Raw genomic sequence first — 26,056 nt, forward strand, 5'->3', positions numbered from 1 at the left:
TCCCCACCAACATAATCCTTTTATTCTTTTTAACCAAAATGGCTAGCTTTATAGCTGCAAAGGCAAGACGTGCAGGCTCCAGGGCTGAGTGCAGACGGGGGTGTCTTTGTCTGAATGTGTGTGTGTGGAGAAGGGGGCTTTTAATGCAAAACACATGTGTTTTCAATTGCTATCTGGAGCCAGCCCAGTAGCTGTAACTTGGCCTGACAAAGCCTTATTGAAGTATAGACAGTGTGGTTTCAAAGCAGTTAGAAAAAGAACGGGAATGCTGTTCAGGAAATTCTTCAGGCATGGGCAGGGACTTGGCTGCAATTCTGCTGTTGGAAAATCTGACAGGGGCAGCTCAGGAGCACAGGCCAGGCCTCGTGCTGCTCTGAAAGCTGCGCTGCATCTTCCCCCCAGCCTCCGGCACCCCTCGGGGTTTTCATCTGCCCGCCGAGGGATAGGTAAGAGCTGCGTTGCTCCTTCCCGCCGCAGCCGGGATGATTTGCTCTTCTTTTGTGCTCGTGCTAAGAGGCTTCTTGCTTTCAGACTGTTGTTTAGAGAAAAAAAGTCAAGAATGGGAAGTTGTGGCATATTTGCAAAGGGATGGGAGTAGTCTGAGGCTGGGTGGTGGTTTCTGGCTAACTTTGCTTTGGTAGTAATTCTGCAGGCAAAGAAACTCCTGCGCTGCATCTCTGGCTGCGTGAGCACTGTAACCAAATAATTCCCAACTTTTTCATTTTCAGGAATAAGTATGTATCTAACCTGAAGCCACTGCAAGGTTGGCTCTATACCATGTGTAACTTACAGATTTTGATGAAAAACACGATTAAGTCATGATAAATACATTTGTGTATACATTGTATTGTAGTTGTTTAATGAGTTGAAAGCATGTTTGTGTAGGGGTTGTTGGGCAATTCCTGGTACAACTAGCTTGTGAAGAGAGGCAGTAATTCAGTAATAATCATTGCCTTGTGATTTCTCTGCATTTTTTTTTCTGTATTTTATAAAGCATGAGCAAACTGCAACAGACAGCACAGTCAGAAACCACCTAGGGCAGATTAGAAGGAAAAACATTAATTTAGGGGCTATTCTATCTGCAACTTCTCTTCTGATTTGAGTTTCTTTCCCCAAATAACTTAAGAAACACTTATGATAAAAAGCTCGCTCTCTCTTCAGGAGCCTGCCAGATTTAGGCAATGCTCTCTCATCCTTTTAGTTGCAGCATTAAAGCTTGTCTTGCCTTTGCAGAGATATCAGCACCTTATATGGCAGGCTTGTGTTTGGGTGTTAGGATAAGGCGCGTTTGTCAAGGCGGATGGAGGTGTCAGGAGGAGTCCGCCTCATGTAGCTTCAGAAACTTCCATGCCTCTGCCAGTGCCTCTTGCTTGGATTTTCACAGCAGTGTTATCTAATGTGTTGGAAATGCTTTTTAGCTGTGTTTTATGGCAGTGTTGTGTTTTTTTTTCTTTCAACAAGGAATGAATTAAGGATATTAAATTATACAGCGGGACAGCACTAAGCATTTCTGGCTGGTTCACAGGAGTAGACCCACAGTTTGCTTTGCCTGTATCCAGCAGGACTGCACATATAGGGCTCAAACAGTCATTCATTTTGGCAATCGAAAAAAATTCAGTGACAAGGTGAGGTTTGCCACCAAAGTGCATCAGAACCAGTATGTGTCAGGGCCAGAGCTTCCTCCCAGTAATGCTGTTGAAGTGCATACGCAGGCAACTCCAAAGCATAATGGCAGGCTCAGGCAGACAGCAAACCCTACCTGGAAAGAGTGGGATTCAGTGGTTTTGTATCCTTAACGGGAATATTACCTCGTCCAATGCAGAGTCTTTGTGATGGAAGGGAAAAAAGAAGGTGTTAGGGAGCATCTTCTCCTTGCCACCATATCCTTTTTTCTCTTGTGAAAGTAATGGTCAGCTGAAATGGGTTCGTTTGGCCCAAGTGAGGACTTTGCTGGTTTGGGGTGCAGGAAGGGCATCCTCCAAGAGACATGGATGTACTGTAGCTTCCTGGAGGCTGATGGGGGTGAAGGGAATGAGAGGAAGGACAGAGATGAGTTGTGGAAGAGGGAGGCGCATGATGAAAATGACGAGGCTTGATAAGCTCAAAGTTTGGTTTGCAGAAAATACACCTGCGGTGAAAATGTGTTAAATGAAAGCCTCATATGATCTGGACTGCTTGAGCCTTCGCAGACTGCCATCTTACCCTGCAGACTTGGAGCTCTATTGCTTTTCTCAGCAGCTGTTAATTTAGGCACCCAGTCAGCCTATTATCTGCCTCACTGCTAGTTATAAGCTTATTTAAATTAAAAAAAAAAAAATCAAGTTCCTGCCTCTGATCATGCAGCATCCCACCTCCCAAATCTGGTCATCAGGATTGAAGAGTCAGAGAGACAAAGAGACTGGAATACATCTGCCTTAGCACGAAGCAGTCAGGGCTGCTGTATCATAGAATTGAAGAATGTCCTGAGTTGGAAGGGACCCACAAGGATCATCGAGTCCAATTCCTTTCCCTGTATAGGACAACCCCAAAATTCATACCATGTGTCTGAGGGCGTTGTCCAAATGCTTCTTGAATATTGTCAGGCTTGGCACCAGGACTGCCTCCCCTGGGAGCCTGTTCCACTGCTCCACCACCCTCTGGGTGAAGAACCTTTTCCTAATATCCAACTTGCACCCCAGGACATGGTTGGCGCTCTTGTCTACCAGGGCGCACTGTTGGCTCATGTTCAACTTGCCGTTGACCAGAACCTCCAGATTCCTCTCCGCAGGGCTGCTCCCCAGTCTGTCTGTACATCCAGGGTTGCTGTGCCCCAGGTGCAAAATCCAGCACTCACCCTTGTTAAACTTCATACAGTTGGTGATTGCCCAGCTCTCCAGTCTGTCCAGATCCCACTGCAGGGCCTCTCTGCCCTTGAGAGTGTCAACAGCTCCCCCCAATTTTGTGTCACCAGCAAATTTAATTAGCATTCCTTAAAGTCCTGCATCCAAGTAATTTATCAAGACATTAAAGAATACTGGCCCTACTACAAATCCCTGTGGAACCCCGCTAGTGACTGGTTGCCAGCCCGATGTAACCCCATTTACTATGACCGTTTGAGCCCAACCCATCAGCCAATTGCTCGCCCACTGCATTACATGTTTATCCAGCTGTGTGCTGGACATTTCGTCCAGGAGGATACTGTGAGAGACAGTATTAGTATCGAAAGCTTTACTGAAATCCAAAAAGATTACATCGACTGGCTCCCCCTGGTCAGCTAGGTGGGTAACCTTGCATAGAAAGAAATTAAGTTTGTTAAGCAGGATTTTCCCCTCATGAACTCGTGCTGTCTAGGACTAATGACTGTGTTGTCTTTCAGGTGCTTTTCAATAACTCCCAGAATAATCTTCTCCATAATTTTGCCAGGCACAGAAGTGATGCTGTACCTGGTTTTGGGGGTGCTCCTGCCCCCCGTCTGGGTAAGACAAGCAGTGCAGGTTTTTCACTACCTATGGGATCAGTCTGGATCACGGGATGTCCCGAGTGCCCAGCTGGGCTGTTTGCCATACCCACTTTTGACAGGACCCCGGTAGACACACTTGTGCGTGGGTTTGAGTCTGGGCAGGGTAGGGGAGGCTCTTTGCAATGTCCTAGGCTGGATTTGACCAAGGGAGGTGGTGGTTTCCTCTCTAGCTCTGGCAGCTGCTCCTGAGCCTCTCCCTGCCAGAGGTGAGCTTTCTTCAGCCCCACCTGGGTCAAGTGTTCAAGCTTTGCTTTGTTATCCAAAAGGACTGAAGAGTGTGTGCATGTGTGGACAGAATGTTAGGCATCTGAAGTGAAATTGGAGGGTCACTTGATCTTGGAAGCATACGGATAAGAGAGCTGTTAGCACACCCTAATATGTGTTTTCCGTCTCCTGGTCCTTGCCAAGAGCAAACTAGAAAGCAAGTGCGTCTGCGCAAATGGACAAATGGATAAGCACAGTAAGCACATCACGTGGGGGGAATTCGGTAGAGGTAAGATGCAGCAGAACAAGTTTTAACTTGTGAGAGCAAGATCACTGCAGAGACTGTGCTCTGGATCCTGGCACATGCTCAAGCCCACAGTTCTCAATTTGTGCCATGCCGGTTGGATTCCAGCTGTATAAATCCATATTACGATCCTGCTTTGCACATTGCTAAAAGCCATATCTCTTTTCTTGGTACTGTGGGGTGAGAGTGTGTTGGGGCAGAAGTCTGCAAGGTATCACCTCCTGTAGCTTGCTTTCTGATTCGAGCTCAGCTGATTATATCCCCCTTGCTGTTCCCACAGCCTCCTGCAGTCACACCTGCTGCTGGATATTTTAGTTAGTTCTCATATTTGTTCATCCTGCTTTAAGACACTCCAGTGGGAAAGAGCATTTATAAACTTGGCAGGGATGGACATAGGCTTATGATTGCTTCACATCATCTGAGTGGTGCAAAGGAACCAGCGTGTGAATGCAGGAAAGCGGTATGATGTTTGCATGCAGCGTGAATGTATCGCTACAAATTATGGGGCATTTTGTGAAAGAAATCCTTTGTTAACTAGCACGATAAATAAGAGAACTCACTGCAGAAACTTTTCCTTCCTTGTTAACTTTCCTTTCGATTTTCTGCTTAATTCTGAAAAAGAAAAATATTGAGACAAGTTATCAAAAAACAAAGTCTAAAAATTAGAAGAAATACTCATAAATAAGAAAACAGACATGCTTCTCCTCTTCTCAGAGAAGAGAAGTAATAGTACATCACATTGCTTACAGACTCTTGCAGCATCGTACTAAAACACCACTTCTGGTGTGGGACATGCTATTCAGAGATGGAGCTGCCTGTTACTTTGTTTTGTTCTGGCAAACTCTAATATGTTCAGAGCTTTGTTATAGTGCCCTTGAATGCAGAGCAGAGATGGAGCAGAGCAGAAGTCCCATGTTCAGCTCTTCGTTCAATCCATCTGCTCAAAGATACCGGTTTATAAGCTGGGGCTTTTCAGTGCCCTTATCCACAGCATGTTTATTGTTGAAATGCTGTCAGTCCTAGCAACTGGGGAAATTACATGAGCTCTCAAGATGTTAGAAGGTAGGTGGTGGCCTGGAGCATTGAGAAATCTCAGTTAGAGATGTTTTACCAGAAGGTGAATCCCCAAGGTCTTCCCAGCTGCCTGTGCTGATTGAGTCCAAATTCCTCAAGATAGAAGAGGTGGGGATGGGAAAAGAGGTATTTCCTAGTGTACCAGGCAGAGCATACACCGATGGGCTGTGCAGACCAAGAAAAACTTGTTGATGTGCTTATGTTTGCCGGAATCAGGCTAGATATTTGAAGAACCCTACATCTTATGTACCCAACCGATAGAAACTAATCAGAAAAGAATAAAATATTCCATAGGATGTTTCCTTCCACTTTTTGTCTCTCTGGACATGTATCATATTGCGTTGATACCTGAGAAGTGGGCATTGAGTGATGATGGTCTTGCCAACTCGTGGAAGAGCTGCTCCCCATGTGAAGGGATGGGAACTGTTGACAGAAGGAGAGGGACAAGCAGAGAGGGAAGATTTCAGCTTTGGGAACACCAATGGCAGTGACGAAGGCCAAACTGGCACAGCCATTGGGGTAAAAGAGCCCAAGTTCATGTCTTAGATGGTGCTGGTGAAAAGTGCTGTGAGATTTAACTACCCCAGAAAGTATTTCATCCTTTGGGCTGTTCCCCTGTTCTCAGCCCTTGCTGGTCAAGCTACAAGTGAAAAGTCATTTTCCAAAGCCAGATCCTTTAATGGAGACCTGGGCTGTGGTCTGACCTGTGTGTGGGGCCATAAATCACTTTTGGGTCATGACACTGGTGTATTAACAGGCCTGGGGCTGTCAAGCTCGAGAGAGAGAGTTTTATAGGGAGCAGAGAGGCAAAAGTCTTGTTGATAGATGGCTCAAAACACTCTCCTTCATTCCAAATTTTGTTCTCAGTCATGCTTCAGAAATGTCTGTTCTTTTGACCTGGTGGATACTGTGCACTTAAAAGACAGAGAAATTAAAGAGGATGAATCCACAGAGCATTTACAGCTAGCAAGTACAAGTACATTGCCTTCCAGTGATATGGCAGAGAGCACCTCTGAAGGTTTTTTGGTTTTTTTTTTTCCCCTCATTTCAGCCCAAAAGTAATGGTTTTGTGTTTCAAAAAGCAGAGAGAGAAAGAGAAGAGGATGTCAGTGGTACGGACACAAAGAGACAGCAGATGTAGGAGTTGTAGGTCCAAGGCCCAAGGAAATTTGAACCCCTCTCTGTCATCTCCAGAAATGTGTTCCCGTCACCATGCTACAGGTTAGCCTGGGGTTTGGATGCTCTTAATTTTTCTGATGAAGTTGTTACACCTCGGTTATATGCAAGCAGACAGGGAGCAGAAATGCTGTGTTGGGACTTAAGAGGCTTTTGGTATGTGCTGTAGTAAGCAGTTTCGATGAGCTCTAGGGCATTTTTGGCACCAAATTTCAAGTAGGCTCACAAGAGAGAAGCCACCTTCCCAGGTTACCTCCCCTTTCAGCTTAAAATTTTTCTATTACTAAACATACATCATTTAAGTGCTGATCAAAGAAAACCCTGTGGCACAGAAACATCATTGATTTCTCTTGTTATGCTTCACCCTGTTCATAGCCCTCATTGAGCCTACAAAGTCAGCATGGCCAGGGGATGTTACTGCTCCAGTGAGGGAACCGTGTTTATCCATCCTTGTGCATGTAAAACACTTCTGCCTGACAAATCCTTAATCTGGGTTGTGTGCCCTGAGTGAGAAGCTTTCTGCTGGAGCAGGAGGGACGTGGTGGAAGGGAGAGAGGCATGCAGTAAAGATTTGCCATAACTGGTGGGGGCTGATGTGATTTTTGGAAGCTCAATGCCAGTTCTGATTTGTGATGCCTTTCAGCTGAGCCTGGTTTTAGCTTTACCAAAGGAAAGTACTGAAGCTTCTTTGCCAGAAGTATTCAGTGAGCTGCCTGTGCGGATCAGCAAACATAGTGACATGACTCTTACAGTGTTCTTAAAAAAACAAATAAATCCTTCTTGTTGTGGACCGTATCTCTAAGGTATGCTGAAGTGAAAGAATGAACAGCTTTTCTAAATAGGCTGGATTTTGTATCAGGCCCTATTTGCCGTTTTCATATATAAGGACACAGTGCACAGCTCTTGTGCAAAAACTTATTACCCATATTTCTGCAGCAGCAAGAATTCCTTGGAGAATTACCCAGGTTCCAGGCTATACTTTTGTAGTCATGGTAATGTTGTCTGTGGCTAAACTGCAAAGATTTGGCTTAGTGCGTTTTTTGAATTGTAAATGGGATTGTACATGTGCTAATGGTGGTCCAATGCTGTCCACGTGTCTCTAAGCCCTCCCATAGCAGGCAGACACATTCAGATTTGGCTTTTGGAAGGAGTGCTTCTCTTTCCAATTTCTATATTTGTTTCAGTATTATTTTTTCACAACTATTATGAAATTATGAGGTTGTTCCTAATGCTTTCCTGGAAAAAAAATCCCATTAAGTAACTAGTATCCTTCCCCTTTCCCCCAGCAGCTCAGTAATTGAAAGAAGGGAGGAACCTTACAAATGCAACCGCTGGATGTCCTTTCACAGCGGTACTTTTTTTCTGGTGCCTTAGCTCTTTTAATGTTTGAGTCAGGAGAAGTTGCCAAAATGTAAATTATGACTAGCATACTTTTCCCTCCCACACAGAGCAGATTATTGATAGCGGATATAGCTTGTTCCTTGTGTAGTTGCCTTGCAGGCCTTCTTATTCTACTTGTTTGTTTAACACACCTCAGCATTCTCTGTCCATCATTCTGTCTTCTCTTCCTGGAGAACTATAGACATGAGCATTTTCTTTTGGTATTCACAATTCAGGGGGGAAATGCTAGCTAGAAATCACGTACAGCTTTAAAAGTAGCTGTGTGAGAGCTTGTATAGAAAGAACATGCCATCTATGATTCCCATGTTATTTTCTTGTTATAAATTTATGCTGTATTACTAAATCATGCTCATCATGCGTGTTGTGGTACTTTAGTGGCTCTATCTCTGTTAGGGCGGCTGTGAGCTAAATATTTTATCGGAACCAGAGAAATTGTCAAAATCAGGCTGCTGTCTATACACAAGTTGCTCTTTGTGGTTATGTTCTGTTTCTATAAATATTTTTGATGTCCACAAAGTTTTGCCCCAGCTGGATATGCCATTTTCTCCATCCTAGAGAATGCAAGTGAAGAAAAAAGGAAAGAGGGAGAGCAGGAAAGAGACGACGAGAATAAACAATTTTTGCAATAAAGAGATATTTTGAGCCGGATATTTCATATTGTTTCTTATTGGTCAAACCTCTTCCATGATTTGAGAGGGTTAGAGATGCAATTTATTCATTTTCTCCAAGGGAGAGGCTGCATTTAATATGTGTTCTCCAGGCTCCCCTGTTAAAATATTAGGCAATAAAATCCTTGACTGTACAGTAGTTGGGCTTATAATTTCCCCCAGGTAGTGGAAACTCTGTAATTTATTGTTGTTTAAGCTTTCCCTTTGCACGGATCGGAGTGGTTGTAGCAGTGTAAAAAGGACAGCTTTTTCTCCAGATGCGTGTATTTGTTGGTGACCCAGCTCCTCTCTCTGCTGAGCTCTGCTGCAAAGCCCTCCACAGTTGCTGACTTGGCATCTGCAAGCTAAAATGCTGGTGAAGACTGAGTTGGATCTGTTGTAAGCAACTTGCTTTGCTCCTCCTTGGCAAAAGCTATGGGTCTGCCTGGGCTTCAGGTGGTTTTGTGGTATAGAGATAGCTGCCCCAGCTGGTCTGAACAGCAGAAGTGATTTGTGGTGAGCCCACTTACACTATTGAAAACTGCTCTTTGATGCAGACACACTTTTCTTTGGTGATGTACTTTTAATGCATGTTGGCTAAACTAGCTGAGCCAGCCTGTATTAAGACAGGCTTATTTGTTGTGAGCTGTTGGCTCCTCCCAACACGGTATGACCGTTTGGACTAATTAACGTTGCAGATCTTCACAGCATTAGCTGGGGCTGGGGTAGTCTGAGGTTGTAAATGAGGGTTTGCGGGGGGATGTGGGGTGTTTTTTTTTAGACGAGCTGAGAAAGCTGGAAAAAGCAGGCGGGCTTGGAGGCGTGGACGGGTGGCTAAAACTCGCCTTGTTCCAGTTTTAGTTAGCGAGTGCAGGCAGCACCTTCATTCAGAAGGAGGGAGCTCAGCCTGGCAGCTGCCTGCAGATGGGCAGCGGTGGCGCTCCTTTTGCAGGCGTCCTCTGCAGCATCTAACTGTTGCAAAAGTCTGACCTGCTTTTTCTCCTGGGTTGACTGTAGCCCTCAAGCGTAAAAGAGGAAAAAGTGCTTAATAATGGAATCATTCAGAAACCGGAAAGTGATAGGAGTACCTGATTTGTTGTTATGGTTTAAAATTTTCCAGTTTTCAGCCACTGTTGTGAATTTTGAGTGTGAGGGGTTAACATGGCTGCTGACATTAGAGGAGGCGGAGATGGGCACCTCAACCCTCCAGAGGAGCATCGCTGTTGGGATGCAGGCAGGGGAGTGAGCACACCAGCCTCCCTGGGCTAAACACAGCCTTCCTGAATATGCTGCTAAGTCGGCTTTGCTTTATAGGTCCAGATCAGAGAGGTGTCAGTGCCTCTGATCTGAAAATAATTTAGTGCCTGAATGGATTTATTTAGCACCTGAGACTCTGTTTCAGCCTGGGTGAGGGGTGAAGGCTCATGGAGGAAGGGAGAGGTGGATGATCCCCTAAGCTGCAGGTGACAACACCAGGCAGCATTAAAAAACACAGGTCTTGGCGACTCCTGGAGCAGTGAAAGGTAAGAAAAAGGTACCTGGTTCTTCAGGCGGCCCTTGTCTCAAGCAAGTGGGCTTCAGTGCTGGAGCAGCAAAGATGCAGTGTTAACTTCATCCCTGGTGGAGAGCTACTGGAATAAAAGTTATGCCATGAAGTTCACTTGCATCAGCCTGTAATGGGCTCTGCACCACCACTGCCTGCCTGCTGTATTTTATTAGATGCTGGAATATGAAGCTATTAGCAAAAAAGTAAGGGAAAAACCAGGAAACTAATGGTAAACAAGCATAAGCTGCTATCAATGAGCATCTAATTTCTACCATTGTCTCATTCAGCCCTCGCGGCTCACACTCCCACAGAGAAGAACTCGTATTGTTTCCTCCTGTCATATGAATTTTGTAATTCACTGAGTACAAACGTCAGTGCCAGATACCCTGAGGAAGAAGCCCGTGATGTTGAATCTGTAGTGTAGGAATGCATTTGGTGGTTTATTTGTCTGGAGTCTAAAATGCAAAACATTCAGCAAACTATGTGTTATTAAAGATGATATGATACCATCAGTCTGTGCATCAAAGTCTGAAAACATAAGAAATCGATCCTTGGGGGAAGCCCATGAAATCTGCTGTCCGCACCCCAAATGTGAAGGGCGAGAATAGGAATACTTTCATTTTTGTGGCACGAAATGCCTCCACCATCACACGCCCGTGTGCCTGCAGCCGGCCGCACACAAGCGTTGTGCAGTGGCTGTGTTCCAGTACCCCATCCCAGCTGGTTGCAAGGCCATTTAAAAGCACCCTTCTCTTTCCATCCACGGTGGGGGCAGCCACATCCTTGACTGCCTGGAGCCAGCCAGGTACCGGAGTGTAGGAGCAGGGACGGTGCTCGCCACAGGGCACTCTAAGCAAATTCCTCCTCAGGATGCTGGTGCACTGCTTTCCTCAGCACCAGCTTTTCTTCCTTCCCTCTTCCCTTCGTTTTGGCCCCCAGTGTTTTCCCAGTGTGCCATGCCCACCCAGTGTGTCACAGTCCTTGTTAAACTAGCACGGATATGTGGGGATAATTTGTTAGGGATGTGGCAGCTGGAGAACCTTGTGCTTCAAGTTTACATGGTGCAGGAAGGAAGGAAGGCAAACATTTTCCCCTTGCCTTTTTTCTTTGGCTGGAAGGAATGGTTTTATTTGAGGTGATTTTTTTTTTTTTTTTGGGGGGGGGGGGGGGTAATTAAAGCCTCTGAGAAGTAATATTGCCTCTTCAAAACAAACTGCTGAACTCAACTGCTTTTACCAAATGCATGCAAAATTTTCCCCTCAGGATCCTTAGAGGCCCTGGAGTGCCTGCCTTGCAAAACCTGGGCGGTGAACAGAGTCACTTCAGAGTGATCTTTATAGGATACCTTTAGACAGTGTGCTTACGTGTGTTTATACACATACGTAACATAAAATTCTCTTTTGGTGTGTTACTGCGAACAGTAAGCAGAAAGAAAAATAATGCAGAACCAAGATATCGAAAGAGACGCTGCCCAGCTGGTTAACTCTGAAAAAGAGAAAACAAAACCTTCTAAGAGGCAAAGACAGAAGCAGTTTTTATCACCGGCTTTTCTTGCCGCTTAATACACGTGGTTATTTCTTTGTGATATTTCAGATGCCTCAGGAACAGTACGCGCACCGGAGCACCATGCAGACCTCGGAAGGACCCCAGGTATACAAAGTGGGGATTTATGGCTGGAGGAAGAGATGCCTCTATTTCTTTGTGCTGCTCCTAATGATTTTAATCCTGGTGAACCTTGCTATGACCATCTGGATTCTGAAGGTTATGAACTTCACAATTGTAAGTAGGGGTTACCCTTCAAAGGTGTGGGGAAGATGAGGGAGGGTGATGGTCTTTCCTCTGAGCATGAATTCAGATACAGCTTTGATAACGGGGTGTTCTAATTGCCATGGATAGCTGTTATTACAGGGAGGAACAAATTTACCCAATGATCCTCTTTTTTTGCTGGAGATGTCTGCAGTATTGCCCAGCTGAGGAATTAGCCGAGCATTGCAAATCATGTTCCTCCTCTCTGCTATATATATACATGTATGTAAACAATACATACTGCCCTCCCCCAGTTTTTAATTATAAAGTGGTTTAAAATTAACGAAAGAGGTTATTTTGAGCTGGGGTGTGGGAATGGGTTTGGGCCTTTCTCTTACACTTTTCCTGCTTTTCTCCATGACTGGGAAGTCGAGAAACTTGATTTGCCTTTTTCTTAGGAAAAATTCATGTTGTTCCATAATGACATGGTTCCAGAAGCTTAATGAAGAAAAATAAAATTTCCAGATGGGTGTGGTATTCAGGTGGAGCGTATCTCTATCCCCGTGTGCTGTGGTTGGTGCACATCAGTCCGGCCAGCAGCAGTCCCTCACTGCACGGACCCCCTGGCCAGGCTTCACTTTCCAGAAGCCCCTAGAAAAATGCTGGGCAACTCTACTGGGAGTTAGATTGCCTTGGGGCAGATGGTGACTTCTGGGCATGGAGCGCTCTGTGCATCACTTGAATTCTGTTCAAACTCTTTTTGAGATCTCAAGGGGTACCTTGACTTTGAATTGTCTTTTTACAGGGTGAGCTTCACCTCTCCTGCTCAAACACACTGAAAGTCAAGACATGATGAACTAGGCACAGCTCACTGCCATGGCTAGTGAGCCTTTATTTATGGCAGGTCCTAGTTTTTTCAGAAGATCATTTGGCCAAGCAGAGCGAAAATGAAATGATTGGTCCCTTCTTCTTCAAAGCAGTCATTGCCACCTTGGTCAGATGGAGCTATTTTAAAACCATCTGAGTCTTCAGGGTAAACTAAGTTTGAGGCTTTAATCCAGGATTTACTTCATGAGAGAGCTGTAAGACTAAATTCCCATAGACCACTTTCAAGGGTTTTCCCAGCCAGGCTCTGATGTGAGCAGTATGTTTGAAGTCTCCTAGCATTTCTTTTTCTGCTTTGGTCTTGTGAAGCCCTGAACAGCTGTGTCCAACATTATGTCATTAATGGGCCATGAGAAGTTGAGTAAACAATCTCTGACTTACTGTATCCAGCAGACAAAATGCTGTGTCAGGGGAACATGTAGCATTTATTTTCTCTAACCAGGATGCTGTCAAGGTGCGCAGAAAATTGCAATGCATGTGTGCTTAGGGAGCAAGCAATTATAGAGCAGTAATCTACAAAAAGCTCCTGTGAGTGGGTGAAGAGTGGGCCAAACTGGAGCAATTAATGCTTAACCAGACCAGTTATTTAATCTTGGGAAATTGATGCCATTTCGATATGTATTTTGTGCTGAATTGTGGTCTTTAGATGAGTGTAGTTGAAAAGTAGGCATTTCTGAGGTGAGGAAGACTTGGTCATATGCTGATCATACAGGCAGTGGTATGTGTATCAGCCTAAGCAGAAAATAATAGGGTTTCAGGTTCCTGCTTTTCAGGAATGCAACTTTATTTCTTTAGAATAACATAACCTTGGTAAGTCAGTCCCGTGCTTTCTGCTATTTGGTGGTGGGGTGGTCAGTCTACTACTTGAGCTACTTGGGTATTCAGGTGGACTTCTCTGCTGCTTTTTCACTCACAGCCTGCTCCTGATGCATTGCATTTTGCAGGCCATCTGCAGAAGCATCATCTCCTAGGGATACCCACAGAAACCTTCCCCTTCCAGCATTTTTGTCTGCTTTTTTTGGGATGCACTGATCTTCAAGGTCCTGTCTGATTCTGTTTCCTTAAATAGTTGTTAACTCTCTGTGATACTGGAGATTAGTCCAAGGTAAAGTATATTTGTATATGGCTTTAGTTGATTCATATCTTCTAATGTTAGCAAGTGATGAACAGCTTTTGGTGATAAAAACGCAGGCGGTAGCACTGAATCCTGCAGTGGGAACTGCTTTATGGTTATAGGCATGGCCATACTAGTCGGGGTGTGTGTCTCTGACACAGCCAATTGGAAATAAATACAAGAACAGGGCATGTAAAATGTGATCCTTGCCCTGGTACGCACCCATTCATCTCCCGATCTCCTGCTGCTTCTGCAGCCTCACCAGCTGCCTTGGATCCTGCTCCGCAATTCCTCCTGCACCATTCCCTGCGGCTGAGAAAACCACTTTGTTAAGTGAATTTTGAGAGGCAGACTTTTATCTCTAAATAACAAACGTAGGAAAATTCTCAAATGAGGAGATGCAAATATGGAAAAATCTTTCGTTTGTCCCTGTTCTGATAAGGGGAGCTGAGAGTCCTTCTGGGGTGGGGGAATGATTTGAGTACTCGGTAAGCAATAGCTGCTGCTTAGCAGGTCTGAGTTACCCCAGTGCTTGCAGAGCACTGTCTGTAGTTTTGTTCTTGTGGAAAACATAATATTTCCAGTATCTCCCCACCCCTGAGCTCTGCCCCCAGAACCTGAGTCGGTTCAACTCCACAGGACAGTCCTGCCACTTACCAGAATTTAATGAGTGCTCATTATAGCCAATAAGTTCTCACAGCATTTTAATGAGCACAGCAAACCTGCTCAAGGAAACTCAGGGGTGTTCTAAATGCTGATAATGGGGATTGGAGAAGAGAGAAGGAGATGAAGCAACACAATCTCAGGGGAAAAAACCCACCTTCTCATGCCTGTTGTAGCAGTACCCATCCACTCCACTCCCACGTCAAGCCCTGAACTCCCTATCTCTCCCCTCTGCATGCCCCACTGGCTGATGAGCCAGGAGACACCTTCTGTAAAATCAAACTGTAAGCTTCCAATCCATGGCTTTTAATAAGCAAGGCATTGCTAATTTATTCTAGGTTATGTTTTTATCTGAACATTCAAGGCTTGAAGAAATTTATGCGTGGCTATTGCTTTTTACACAGGGCTGTGAAAACAGTGTCACGTTCACATGGGACCAGTTTGTCACTGTCCAACCTATCCTCTTGTGCAGTCATTCAGTTCTCATGTAGTATTTGATCCTCAATTTGTTTTAAATGCCTTTATCAGGCACAGGAGGGGAAAAACAGGCCTGGAGGGGACCTCAAATGTCATCTGCCTGTCCTGCAGCTGGTTCCCATAGCCAGGTCCATTTATCCAGTTCATTTACATCAGCACTGCACTGCTCTGGGACTGTGGGAAGCTCTGTGAAGGCTGTTACTTCTAAAACTTACTCTGATTTCTAAGCCAAACCACATAATGAATCTACACCCAAGCCACCAATTTGGGTTGAAATACAAATCCACGCTGAAGGTGGCCTAACTTCAGGGGTTAGGTCCACCACTAACTGAGGTGGAAACCACCATCTAGCACTCAACTTTCTGGTGATATGCAGGTAAAGGGATCTCCGCTTCACAGAATCACAGGATGGTGGGGGTTGGAAGGCACCTCTGGAGATCATCTTGTCCAACCCCCTGCTTGAGCAGACACATTCATTCTGATCACTCTGATCTCCATTTCAGATCTTGGACAAGCCTGGTGGAAATACGTGGTTTGCACATACTGGGTTTGGTGAGAAAAAAACCTAATGCCTGCGGGCTGTGTATGTGATTCAGCCGCTCAGTCTGCAGGTCCAGCACAGGCTTGGGCTGTATCCTGCTGTCACGCCTGCGGGGTGGAGGGCTCGACTTCGAGCTGTGCAGGGCTCAGATGAGGCCGGCACAGCCCCCGCAAGGGTTTGTATGTGCCAATCTAATTACAAGGCTGGAACCAGAGCTCTTAATGACCTTCCTCTTTATGGTCCACCTGCATTAGCATCCAGTGATGTAGCTCTTTAGCAGTAGGATTGCCTATGACTGTGTATATAAGTACATGCATCTTTTATGCTGTATGCCTATGATGTGCTGCAGATCTCTATTTCAGCTATTACTAGTGAGCTTAAGCCATTTTTTAAAAGCTTCCCGTTGTATTAGTTTCTGAATATTATAACACAAGATGTGCCTACATAAACAAAGCAAACTAATTTTAAACAGTATAAGGCTCAGAAGGCTCAGGAAATGGGCAATGACAGTGCATTGACCTCTTTCCATAAGGTTAACATACAATGTCTTGTATTTTAAACAGATTTAGGAGTCTAAAAGATTATCCATTAGTACCCCTTTATTGCCTCTTAGGCAGCAGGAAGACCTCTAAACAGGGGAGACAAGGACTGTGTCGTGTTGTGGCTGCATTTAAATGGTAAGCGTCCTCCTGCTTGTCTGCCCCTCAAACCGCTGAGGACTCTGCTTTTCCTTTGCCCCTCCTTGGTGTTTCTATCCATAGCTGCCTGTTTGTGTGGTTTGGATTGTATGCTCTTTGGGACAGAAGCTGTTTGCATATGGCATCCTGTAGTCCTGTATATTGGCACGTTCCAGTAATGCTATAAACAATAAATGGAAAAACAGTGTTTTCCCCTAATCAGCTTGCAAGGCTTGAAATTCCTGGAGAACTGCCTTCTAAGAATCATCCAAAGCAAAGGCTCCAGAATAGTCTTTGTAAGGACTATTTCTGCAGCTATCATATTCAGGAGGCCCTTCACAAGCCAAAGTAAACATCTACCTCTGAGCCAGGAGAGCATGTGCTGCTTCTAGACCTGTGCAAATCCATGCGGACTGCTTGTGCCATCTATGTGCCATCTGTGAAGAAATGCAACGTAGAGATGGGCAGGCAACGACCCATCTCATTCCATCTTCCTTGGGATGCAGGGAAGGGAAGTCTTCGCTTCCTAGCCTGGTCAGGCTGAGGTTGGGGTTCTCCCTAACCACAGCACATGCAAACTCTGTTCTGCTTCCAGACCCATGCAAGGTTTTTTGAAGGTTTGGGTGCCTTAGCATGATGTTCACCCATATTTTGTGATTTCATTTGGCAGGAACAAATGACCATGATTTTTCAGATTTTTCCTTTTTTCGCTGCAGGCTGCATTCATAGCTGAAGAGGTGTGTTTTAGCATTGTTGAATGAAATGCTAGCAATTTAGAGAGACAAAACGCTGCCGTAGGTGGCACAAATGCTAAATATCATTATTATCTGGCTTGCTTTATTAAAAGTTGGTAAGAAAAATGAGTTTTTAAAATTTGGTTATGAACAGTTATTTCCAATACAATTACTCCCTCTTGTGTGTAAACTACCTGCCACATTTTAATTACAGGAAAACAGTAGGGTAATAACACAGCAGTAAAGATGGATTAGAGGTAGGAAAGCTCATTGCCCTAACAGGCAGGATTCTTTTATCAATGATTTAAAGGAACAGACTTTGTTCTAAATTTTTTTTTAATTAAAAATTGCCTCAGAATAGAGTGACTGTGCAGTTTATAGTTCCTCTTCGTGATCAGTGGATCAACGCCTTCACCACAACACTATTTATTTGCAGGGTTTTTTTATAGTAAATTATAATTTCCTTCCTCCTGGATTGAGGAGAAAATGTGTTATGCTTTTCTTTTACTCTTTTTAGAGATCTGAATTTAATTCATAGAGAGTTTCTGTTTCTGTATGAAAAGTAATTAGGATTACTTATCTTTTTTAAAGATACATATAGTACTTTTTTGCCTTCACTCCTTCGGAGTTTAGAATAATATAGTCAGTTTTAATAGGATATTGCATGGTGTTATTACAAGTTTGACCCCTTCATTGTTGCATTCTCCAGAGTGTCAAGCATTTGGTACTGATATCTTGCTGAGTTATAATGCATCAGTTTCTTCTAGTGCTACACCTTCAAAAACTCAAGTCTCTGATAATATTTCATTTTTATTATCCTAATACCACATTTTCTTAGCCAGCATAAGCACATAAGGCTTTCATCTTCCTTGTTACCAAAAAGCGATGAAAGGACCCCATATTTTTACCTCACTGTTGCTACTCTGTGCTGAACTGTTGTGTTTTTCAGAGGCCTGCCATGGCATTGGATGTGCTTACAGATATGTTATGGGAGCAAAGGAAGTAGTGAAATGTAAGTCTTCCAGTAGTACTGCTTAACAAGGCTGGGTATGCTGCACTGAAATCAAGTAGGTTTTTCTTTGACTATTGCACAAAGCAGCCTGCGGCATATAGAGTGTTACGACAGCAGATGGTCCGTTTCCCTCAAATATTTTAGGCTGGGTTTCATGAAGAACCAAGGCTTACATGATTGTGCTTCCATCTCAATGAAAAGGCGTCCAGCTCTCATTTCTCAATTGTTTCTAAGCCACTGTTCATAGTCAAGCCATCTGAACAGAATTATGTGTCCAGGAGACAGGAATATCTCAAGTATATTTAGTTTCTGTATTTTTCAGAGGCAGAAGGCAGCAATCTTATTTATTAGTTTCCCTACTGTGGAAGAAGCTGCTGCAGAAGCTCTGTACTTACTACCCACCAGGAGTGAGAGATATTACAAACGTCCCCATACCAGAAAAATCTTTTCCTGGTGCTCGTTTCCTACTGGCCACTCAAGAATTTAGCCCTGAAATCCAGATACCCAGCATCTCTTGGTTAGTACTGCTACTGATTTGAAGGAAGCTGTCAGAAACTCAGCCACACTCCTCTCCTCATACTTGCAGTTCAGTGCATGCATACAGGCAAAACATCATCTGGCAGATTTGGTGTATGGACCACGCTGTCAAGCTTCAATAGCCAGTCTCCTGCATATCTCCACAGCAGGAAAATATACTGCTGCATTAAAAATACGTTATGGCTTTGGCCCCTCCAAGAACAGAGGGACCAAAATAGATGGATAGGGGAGGAGAGTATCAGGGATTTGGGTGGTTTGTGATGTGAGGTTGAGCATTTGGTCTCTGGTGAAATGCTTCATTTCCAGGCGTTTCTGCATGTGAACAGTGTCCCATCTGCTGGTGCCCCAAATCCCTGCTGTGCCGTGGGGAGTGCAATGGGAAGTGTTGTCAGACCAGGAGGAGCTGCTCCATGGTGTGATAGCAGCAGGACCTGGCAAACAGCAAGGAGGGCATGGGTGGGCTGTGGCAGGGGGTGAGTCATAAACTCCTGATCCCAGATCCTGCTTTCTGCCACCTCCCTCCGGAGGGGATTGTTCTCAACTTCTCTTTCATCTGAAGAAATAAGATATTTCACATTAGCGTTTGTCTCAGTGCCAACAAAAGATCTTCAGACTAGCAGTTCTGAAGCAGAAAGAGATTTGTCTCTTAGAGAACATGTAAAAGGTATTATTATAAATGTGTGAAAGAACAAAAACAAGCTCACTGCTAAAATGCCGATAATCAGTTAGTCCTCTGAATAGCTTACAATCTGATCCCTCCCCATATTCTCACAGTACAGTAGGAGAAATGATTTAATTTGGGAATCCGCACAGAAATTATGTGCCAAGCTGAGTTATAGAGTAAGTTTTCCACTGCTGCTTCTCTTCTTCCTTGTGCTTTTTGTCCTTCTGAGCTTCCTGACATCCCTCCTGAGCTCTGCACGGCGAGAGCAATGACCTTCTCAGCTTTAAAAACACAGCAACCTTTGCTTTAACAAAAATATAACTATTCTGAAGCACCTCTTCTGCGTGGTTGCCAGAAGGCTGAGGTGCTGCTTGGAGTAGCCTCCATGCCTCTTTCAGCTTGTCCTGGAACTGCAAAGCCATCAGCTTTTCGGAAAGCTGATTCTTAAAACGTTTCTTGGTATTTGGACCTGAACCCCTGCTGTTCTGCATCTTGGGTTGTAGCCTAATCCGTGGAAAGGGGACGGAGGCGGCTGTCTCTTACGTTGTAAACGACTGTGCAAAGCACAAAGTACTGAGCTGGAGAAACCTTCACCTTCTTTGGGTGAAGCCCCAGCTTGTGGGCTAACGGCTGCCCGTTAGCTGTCATTAGCTTGTGTTTGGCTAAACAAAAGGAGTAAGTAAAAAGTGGCATATTCTCTCTGCAGTTCTATGCATTTACTTTATTTACCTTCTGTAACTGTCAAAACCTGCTCTAAAGAATGATGGTTTTGAGGACAGAAGTACAGCCCTGTGGTTGTGTGGAGTCTGTCTTTCCCCTCCCCTCCCGCAGATGCTATATTATCTCTTCTCTACTTATACGCTACCATGCCTGATTTGATAGATGTGTTTAAAATACTTGCTGCTATTTCATGTGCCTGTTCTTCCAGAGCTCTGCTATGGAGATGAGCTTGAATATACAATTTGAATTCATCATAGCTTGCATTTTAGTTCTGGTCATTTCCACTTCAATTACATCTTCCCCATTACCCGTCCTGCCTTTGCTGCCGTGGTCAACAGTAAGATGGACTGAGGTAATTATTTGTATTGAGGCCCAAGTTTCTATGGGACTACACTCCAGTGCACTTGCATGAAGGACAACCTCCTAACACTGAAATGATGTGGTTGCAGACAGATTTATAGAAGAGGAATAGATTTACGCAGGTAATTCAGCCTTGACCTCGTGAGTTCTCATTACTAAGCGTCCGCCCAGCACTACTGCCCACCTCTTTCCTTTTTAAATGAGATCCAGTAACTAATCGTGAAATTATGGCAATCTGCTATATGAAATTTGTGATTATTTGCATTTAATTAAAGGCTTCTCTTGAGAAAATGAAGGGCAGCTTAACCTCAGAGAAGCCTCTACATCTCCAGTAATTGCTTCTAATTGAAGTCTTCAGAGTTCTCACCCCACCTCAGGAAAAGAAAAAAAACGCAAACCTGAAAAGTTTACTCCCACACACGGGGTCCCTGAAAATCATTTTATCCTTATGCAATTAAGGCAACTGAGGGTCCTCTAAATGATTCTTCAGTGTGGGTTAACCAGCTAAAATTAAAGTTTAATTATTCAAAAGCTGGCTTGTGGTGTGTTTATGAGAAGTCCAAAGGCACGGTCCATCCTCCCGAACTGCCGCGCTGTGTGACTCCCACAGACAGGCACAGGGGGTGCAGGTGCACGAGTCTTGCCTAAGTCCTCCTGGTGGTTTCATTTCCATCATGGGTTTCTGGTTTTGTACAGTTCTTGATGACTTCCAATGGTATTTTGGTTATTCTAGGAAAAAAATACCAGCCTTTTGACCTAGTATGTCCCGCGAAGCACAGGAGAGGCTCTCTGCCAGCTTGAGGTGTGCGGGGCTGAGCACAGGCCCTGCCTCTGGGGTTGGGAACATCTCAGACATCTCCCTGCTCCTGCACCTGTACAGGGCCCCAGGGCCACAGGCTTAGTCTTTGTTGCTGCAAGAAGTGGATCTTTGTCATGACAAACTGTTTATAGTTTGGCAGTTGGTGTCGGCGTGGGAGTATGGGCTTGGGCAACCTTTTCTAGGATTCTTGCCAGTGCCTTGCCCTGGTAATCCTGGTGCATGGAGTGTGCCCCTAAAGCAGGCATGACATTTTATGAACCACCCATCTGTGACAGGGGTGTTAGGAACCAGCCCTGCTTCTCTCCCGGAGGTGCTGCGGTGCCCATTTGGTGCAGAGAGGTGAGCTCTGGCTGGAAAGGTGCCATGGGAGCCTGCGGGTACTGTGTCTGGGGAGGAGCGCAGCACCTCTCGTTAAAGCCACCACCTCAGACTCAAGCGTGTGGCACTTCAATTACACATTCTGCCTAATTACGACTATCAGCATTTCTGAGCCACTTCTGGCAGCACAGTCACGCTGATGGCACCCTTCAGCTCTATTAAAATCCCTCCTTGTATTACGGATCTGAAAACAGGCATGACAAAAATAAAAGCGTATGTTGTAGCAGCAGACATGGCCATTTTCTACTGTTTATTCTCCCCACTGAAGATACCGATGTTGAAAAACATGAGAGCTTTCTGCTTTCCTGTGTTCTTGCATTGTTCATTAATGCCTTGTATCACACAAGTCAGCAGTAATATAGATCTGATTTCTGCTTTTTATTGTCTTGAAGGTGATATTTAATGTACACTGAAACACACAAAATGTCTAGATGGACTGAAATCTTTCAGAGTGACCTCTTAGAGGGCTACAGGTGAGTCAGAATTGGAAATGTCACTGTCAGCAGTAGATTTGTCGTATTTTTTTGAAGTTGCAGCTACAGTTAAATACATGAAAATATGTGTGACCTGCATCTTTTATTTCTTAGCAGGCAAACATGCTTGGGAAAGTACACCTTTTCATTTCAGAAAAAGAAAACCAAAAGTGCTTTAGTTCTGTATGCAGAGCCCTGAAATACTTGTATTTCGTGTAGGTGCAAGTCATATAGACGTGTGTAGGTGCTTATTTTGATTCAGATTATTTAGTAGGGTGGTATTGTTTCTGACAACAAATATTTAATCTTTCAAAACAAGACATTAAAGAATTTTGTTCTGGGAAACTAGGAAATCAAATACCTTTTACAGTCTTTCCTTCCACTGCATGCTAGAAAGGGAATTCCGGCTAATTATATATTTGTGCACACAAGCCACTTCTGTATAAAGCAATTTTTTACTGAGAGAGTTTGTCAGCAGAGACTGATAGACGGTTTGCAGCAAAGCCTTGGATCTTGTGAAGGGGAGGAACCTTAGCCGGAGCAGCTGATGCTGGGTTATATGAACATTGGGTGGGTCTCAGCAATTCTGCTGTGGTTTTACAGAAAACTGCATTGTCTAGAAGGGAGAACGATTCAGTTCACCAGCAGGTGTAGATTGTAAGGCAAATTTCATCTTTATTTGAAGTTACTTGTCAAGACCTATTGAACAAAGAGATTTCTCTTTCTTAGTATTATAAATTATTCAGTCTCATATGTTGCCCAGGAAAAACCCTGTATGTTAGAAGGCAGATGTGTTTAATTCCTTTCTTCTTCCCAGTGGAGCTACAGTTATTGCCATTGTGCCTTTCTTCTAATAGGAAGCTTTTCTTTGAACAGTTTGCCTTGTCAGTCCTCTTTTCATTGAGCCGAGAATGAGGAGCTTTTGCATATTCGGGGCTGAAATAACAGTTCTCTGTATGGGGAGACCGAGGCCAGTAAGAGACCCCTGTGCCACTGTTGTGCTTGTGGTGTCAGGAGTCCTGCAAAACAGCGGGAGCCAGGGCATTCTGTGCTCCCTCGCCCACGGGAGCAGTGCCATGGTCATGTTTCCCATCCTCCCAGGTACCAGTCAGAGCAACTCACTGTAACTCATGAGAAATTTGCACTTACCTAAGTGAAAGGCTTTAAAATACTCCTGTACAGGAGCAGTCTGCACGAGGGAAGGGCTTTGGGGAAAAATCTGTTCTGCAGGTGAAGTCAGAGCCTAGGACTAGGAAGGCAGTTAATTCCCTTTTCCCTGGAGAGTATGCTAAATAAACATGGAGCAGCCAGTCATTTGATGGATGACTTGGTTCTCCTCTTATAGGGGTGTAAATCCATGACATCGCTTCTGGGTTGCACAGGTATTAATAAGAGAAGAACAGGCTGGCAATGTACCGTTCCAGAAGGCAGGCTGCAAAGGAAAGGGTTTAAAACTTTGAAATATAGACAGTGTCCGGGCAACTGGAAGGAAGAGTGTGTCCTCGTTTGGGGTTTGGTTTGGTTTGTTTTTTTTTTTTCTCCCCATAGGGAACAAAAGAGGCTGTTGCTTTGGTAATAATCCGGAGGGTGACGCGTTAAATGGATTTCACTCACCTATTAGGTTTGAAACAAATACATAGACATTGTGTGAATATATGCAGTACAAAACACAGACAAGGACCCAAGAGATCTCTGTGGACAAAAATAGCTGGCAACAGCTACAAATCTGTGCTCCAAAGTCTTACAGAAGCAGGCTCCCAGCTTTGGAAACACGGCACAGGAGCCTGAAATGGTGGACAATTATATGTGAACTCCAGTAAATGAGAGTAAACTAGCCTGTTGTAATTTCTTTCTTTCCTTTTCCTCATTTAATGTTTTCCTGTTCTTAAAATTAATCCATTCAATAAGAAATGTGAAGTTAAATGTCTAAATTCACTGCTCAGTCACAATTACCACTGGTGTTTGTATTGGATGAGCTGGCTGAAATGCTTGCCGAAAACAAGTGTAGAGAGATGATGAGATTCATGGTGGGGAAATGACCACCATTCATCCAAAATACTTTCAGAAACAGCACCAGGAAGGGAATACACTGGTGCAATCTGTAGTTCTTGTTTTTGTTTTAAAGGTCTCTAATGAGCCATGTGTGCAATGCATTTCACCCTGGGAAATCCCACTGAAATCTGGCACTTGGATTTCATTTCTTGTGCTGCTATATTTAGAGCAGAAAGCAGATCTCCCAGCGTGACTCCTCCTGGCTTATAGAAACCCTGTGAATTGTTTTAGTAATATACACTAATCAGTTACCAAAGCTGCCAGCCCCCCATGAAAATCCTTTAAAACAATAAGAAGTGGAAGCAGAGCAATTGCCCTGACTTCCAGGCTGCAGTCACGAAGCAGGAGCCAGTCATCACGTCTGTGCCGTGGGGATGAGGGATGGATGACCTAGATGGATGTGGTGTGCTCTTTGTTACTGTGGCCTCTTGCCTGATCACTCTTTTTCTGCACCTCCTTCTTTATCCTATGGGTAAGGAGTCCAATTAGAGGTGAAACCACTGAGTTTTAATGAGTAAATTAGAATTTTTAAAAATTTGCAGTTGACGGAAGTCTGAGAGCACACACATTCCTTCCTCACTTTCCATCCGTGTTTGCCACTAAAAGTAACAGGAGGTCTGATGTATTTATTATTAATAAGTTCCTATCTTTCTTGACCTTCATTCCATTAAAAATCATTCACAGCCATACCAAGTCAGGCACTGAACATCGTCTTGTCATAATCAAAGGAACAAACCTTCCTTTTCAATACAATTTTTTTCCTGCGCTGACGCCTGCCAGCCCAGCTGTACCCAGATTTCTGCAGTTGAAGCGCCAGGACGGTCCGTGCCTTGTGTTAAAGAAATGTTGTGGCACGGATGTTTAAATTCTGAAGAGAAGAGAGAGGTCATACACGCCACCGTTTGCAGTGTAATGTGTGAATATGGCGTTTTTGTATTCAGGTATTTTGAGATGTATTTCAGGTATTTCATTCCCTTTCTGTGCTTGTCCATATAAGAAAAAAAAATCTTTAAAACTTAAGAGCAATGAAACCACTACGGCTTGGTAAAAATGACATTCAAAATCTACTAAATTAAGCAGAGAACATGTCCATCCCAGCAGCTTTTTGTTATCTTTCACGGTTCTTTGATAGGGATGTAATTTTCTGTAATCAGTCAGAAAGATGGCTGGACATTTTTTCTATTACAATCTGAAGGACTTAAACCTTTTCTGGCTTACCTTAGCTATTTTTCATGTTTATATACAACAGTATAATGCATCAGCATTTTTATATGTTTCCCATATAAAAATGAGCCATGCTTATAAAGGCTGTCAGACTTTCTATTCCACAGAATAACTGGAGCATCACTGTAAGTTGACACCAGCCTAAAATTCACATAGAGATCCTGAAATGTCTTATTTTATGGCCCTGTTGCTATTTAATAGCTAAACTGTGCCCTTTTCTTAATTTACTGTCGCTATCCAGAAGTACATTAGTGTTGGGGGATGCTGCTGCAGAGGTCCCAGGGTAGCTCTGCTGCTTTCGTGGGTGCCCTGAAGTCAGTGAAGCTCTATGTTGCCTAAGGAACTGGCCAAGCTGCGATAATTAACTGGTGAGTTAGAAATGGTAAGGAGACCAGTCTACAGTGCTTTAACCTTCTTTCAGCAGGTTTCTCCTACCAGGGATTGGAATATAAAATGATTACTTTTTGCTCTCTCCTCTTTATTTACCCTCAGGAGGCTTCTGATAGGTTTTGGCTATTAAAGACATCAGTAAATGCCTAGCTGGAATCTATCTGGCATTCATAACCTTAAGCTATTTAGGAAATCAGAAAAGCTGAATGGATTTTTTTCCTTCCCCCCCCCCCCCCCCTCCTTTTAAGAGAAGAGCTACAAGAGCAGAAGGCGATGCCTGCCTTTCAGGTGAATTCCACTCAGGATGATAAATGATGTCTGAACTGAGCCAAAATGTTCCTAATGGCCCTAGTCAAAAGGCCTATTACAGGATGTCTAACTCACTTAAATTCCTTTCTGCTTTAAATCGTTAATGATTAAGTATTTTAGGGCTAAAGTGATATGCACTTAAAGGGCACTTTGCTTTAAGGTTAGCCAAACTTAAAAATGAACACCTGAACCAACGTATTCAGACTCGCTCAAGTGACCTTCTTCTGGCAGTGGAATCAGGATATTGTGTCTACAGGTGGGTTATTTTGTGGGGATATTTGCAGGATGCCAGGAAGGTTTATAGAAAAGGAAGTGTAGGAACATTTTTGGAGCAGAAAGAAATGGCAGCTTTGGCTTGCCCTTGTGGTTTTTAAATCACATTTTTGATATTGCAGGGAGAAAGTTTATCTTTCATTATGGCATTTGGAG

The 26,056-nt window shown here is 44.0% G+C and overlaps 1 protein-coding gene across 2 annotated transcripts in view; it reads left to right on the forward strand.

Annotated features, from left to right (window-relative positions):
* SGCD (sarcoglycan delta) overlaps positions 1-26,056 on the forward strand; it is a 225,819-nt gene that overhangs the window by 74,284 nt on the left and 125,479 nt on the right. The window contains exons 1-2 of one of the 2 annotated variants that reach the window (XM_064458540.1): positions 274-446; positions 11,445-11,630. In XM_064458540.1, the coding sequence (XP_064314610.1) occupies positions 11,445-11,630 (186 nt within the window). In that variant the 5' untranslated portion in view covers positions 274-446. Of the gene's footprint in view, positions 1-273; positions 447-11,444; positions 11,631-26,056 lie in introns of those variants that run through there. The other variant, XM_064458539.1, reaches the window with a different exon arrangement.

This window comes from Phalacrocorax carbo, chromosome 8, assembly GCF_963921805.1.
Source record: "Phalacrocorax carbo chromosome 8, bPhaCar2.1, whole genome shotgun sequence".
Taxonomy (NCBI): Eukaryota; Metazoa; Chordata; class Aves; order Suliformes; family Phalacrocoracidae; genus Phalacrocorax; species Phalacrocorax carbo.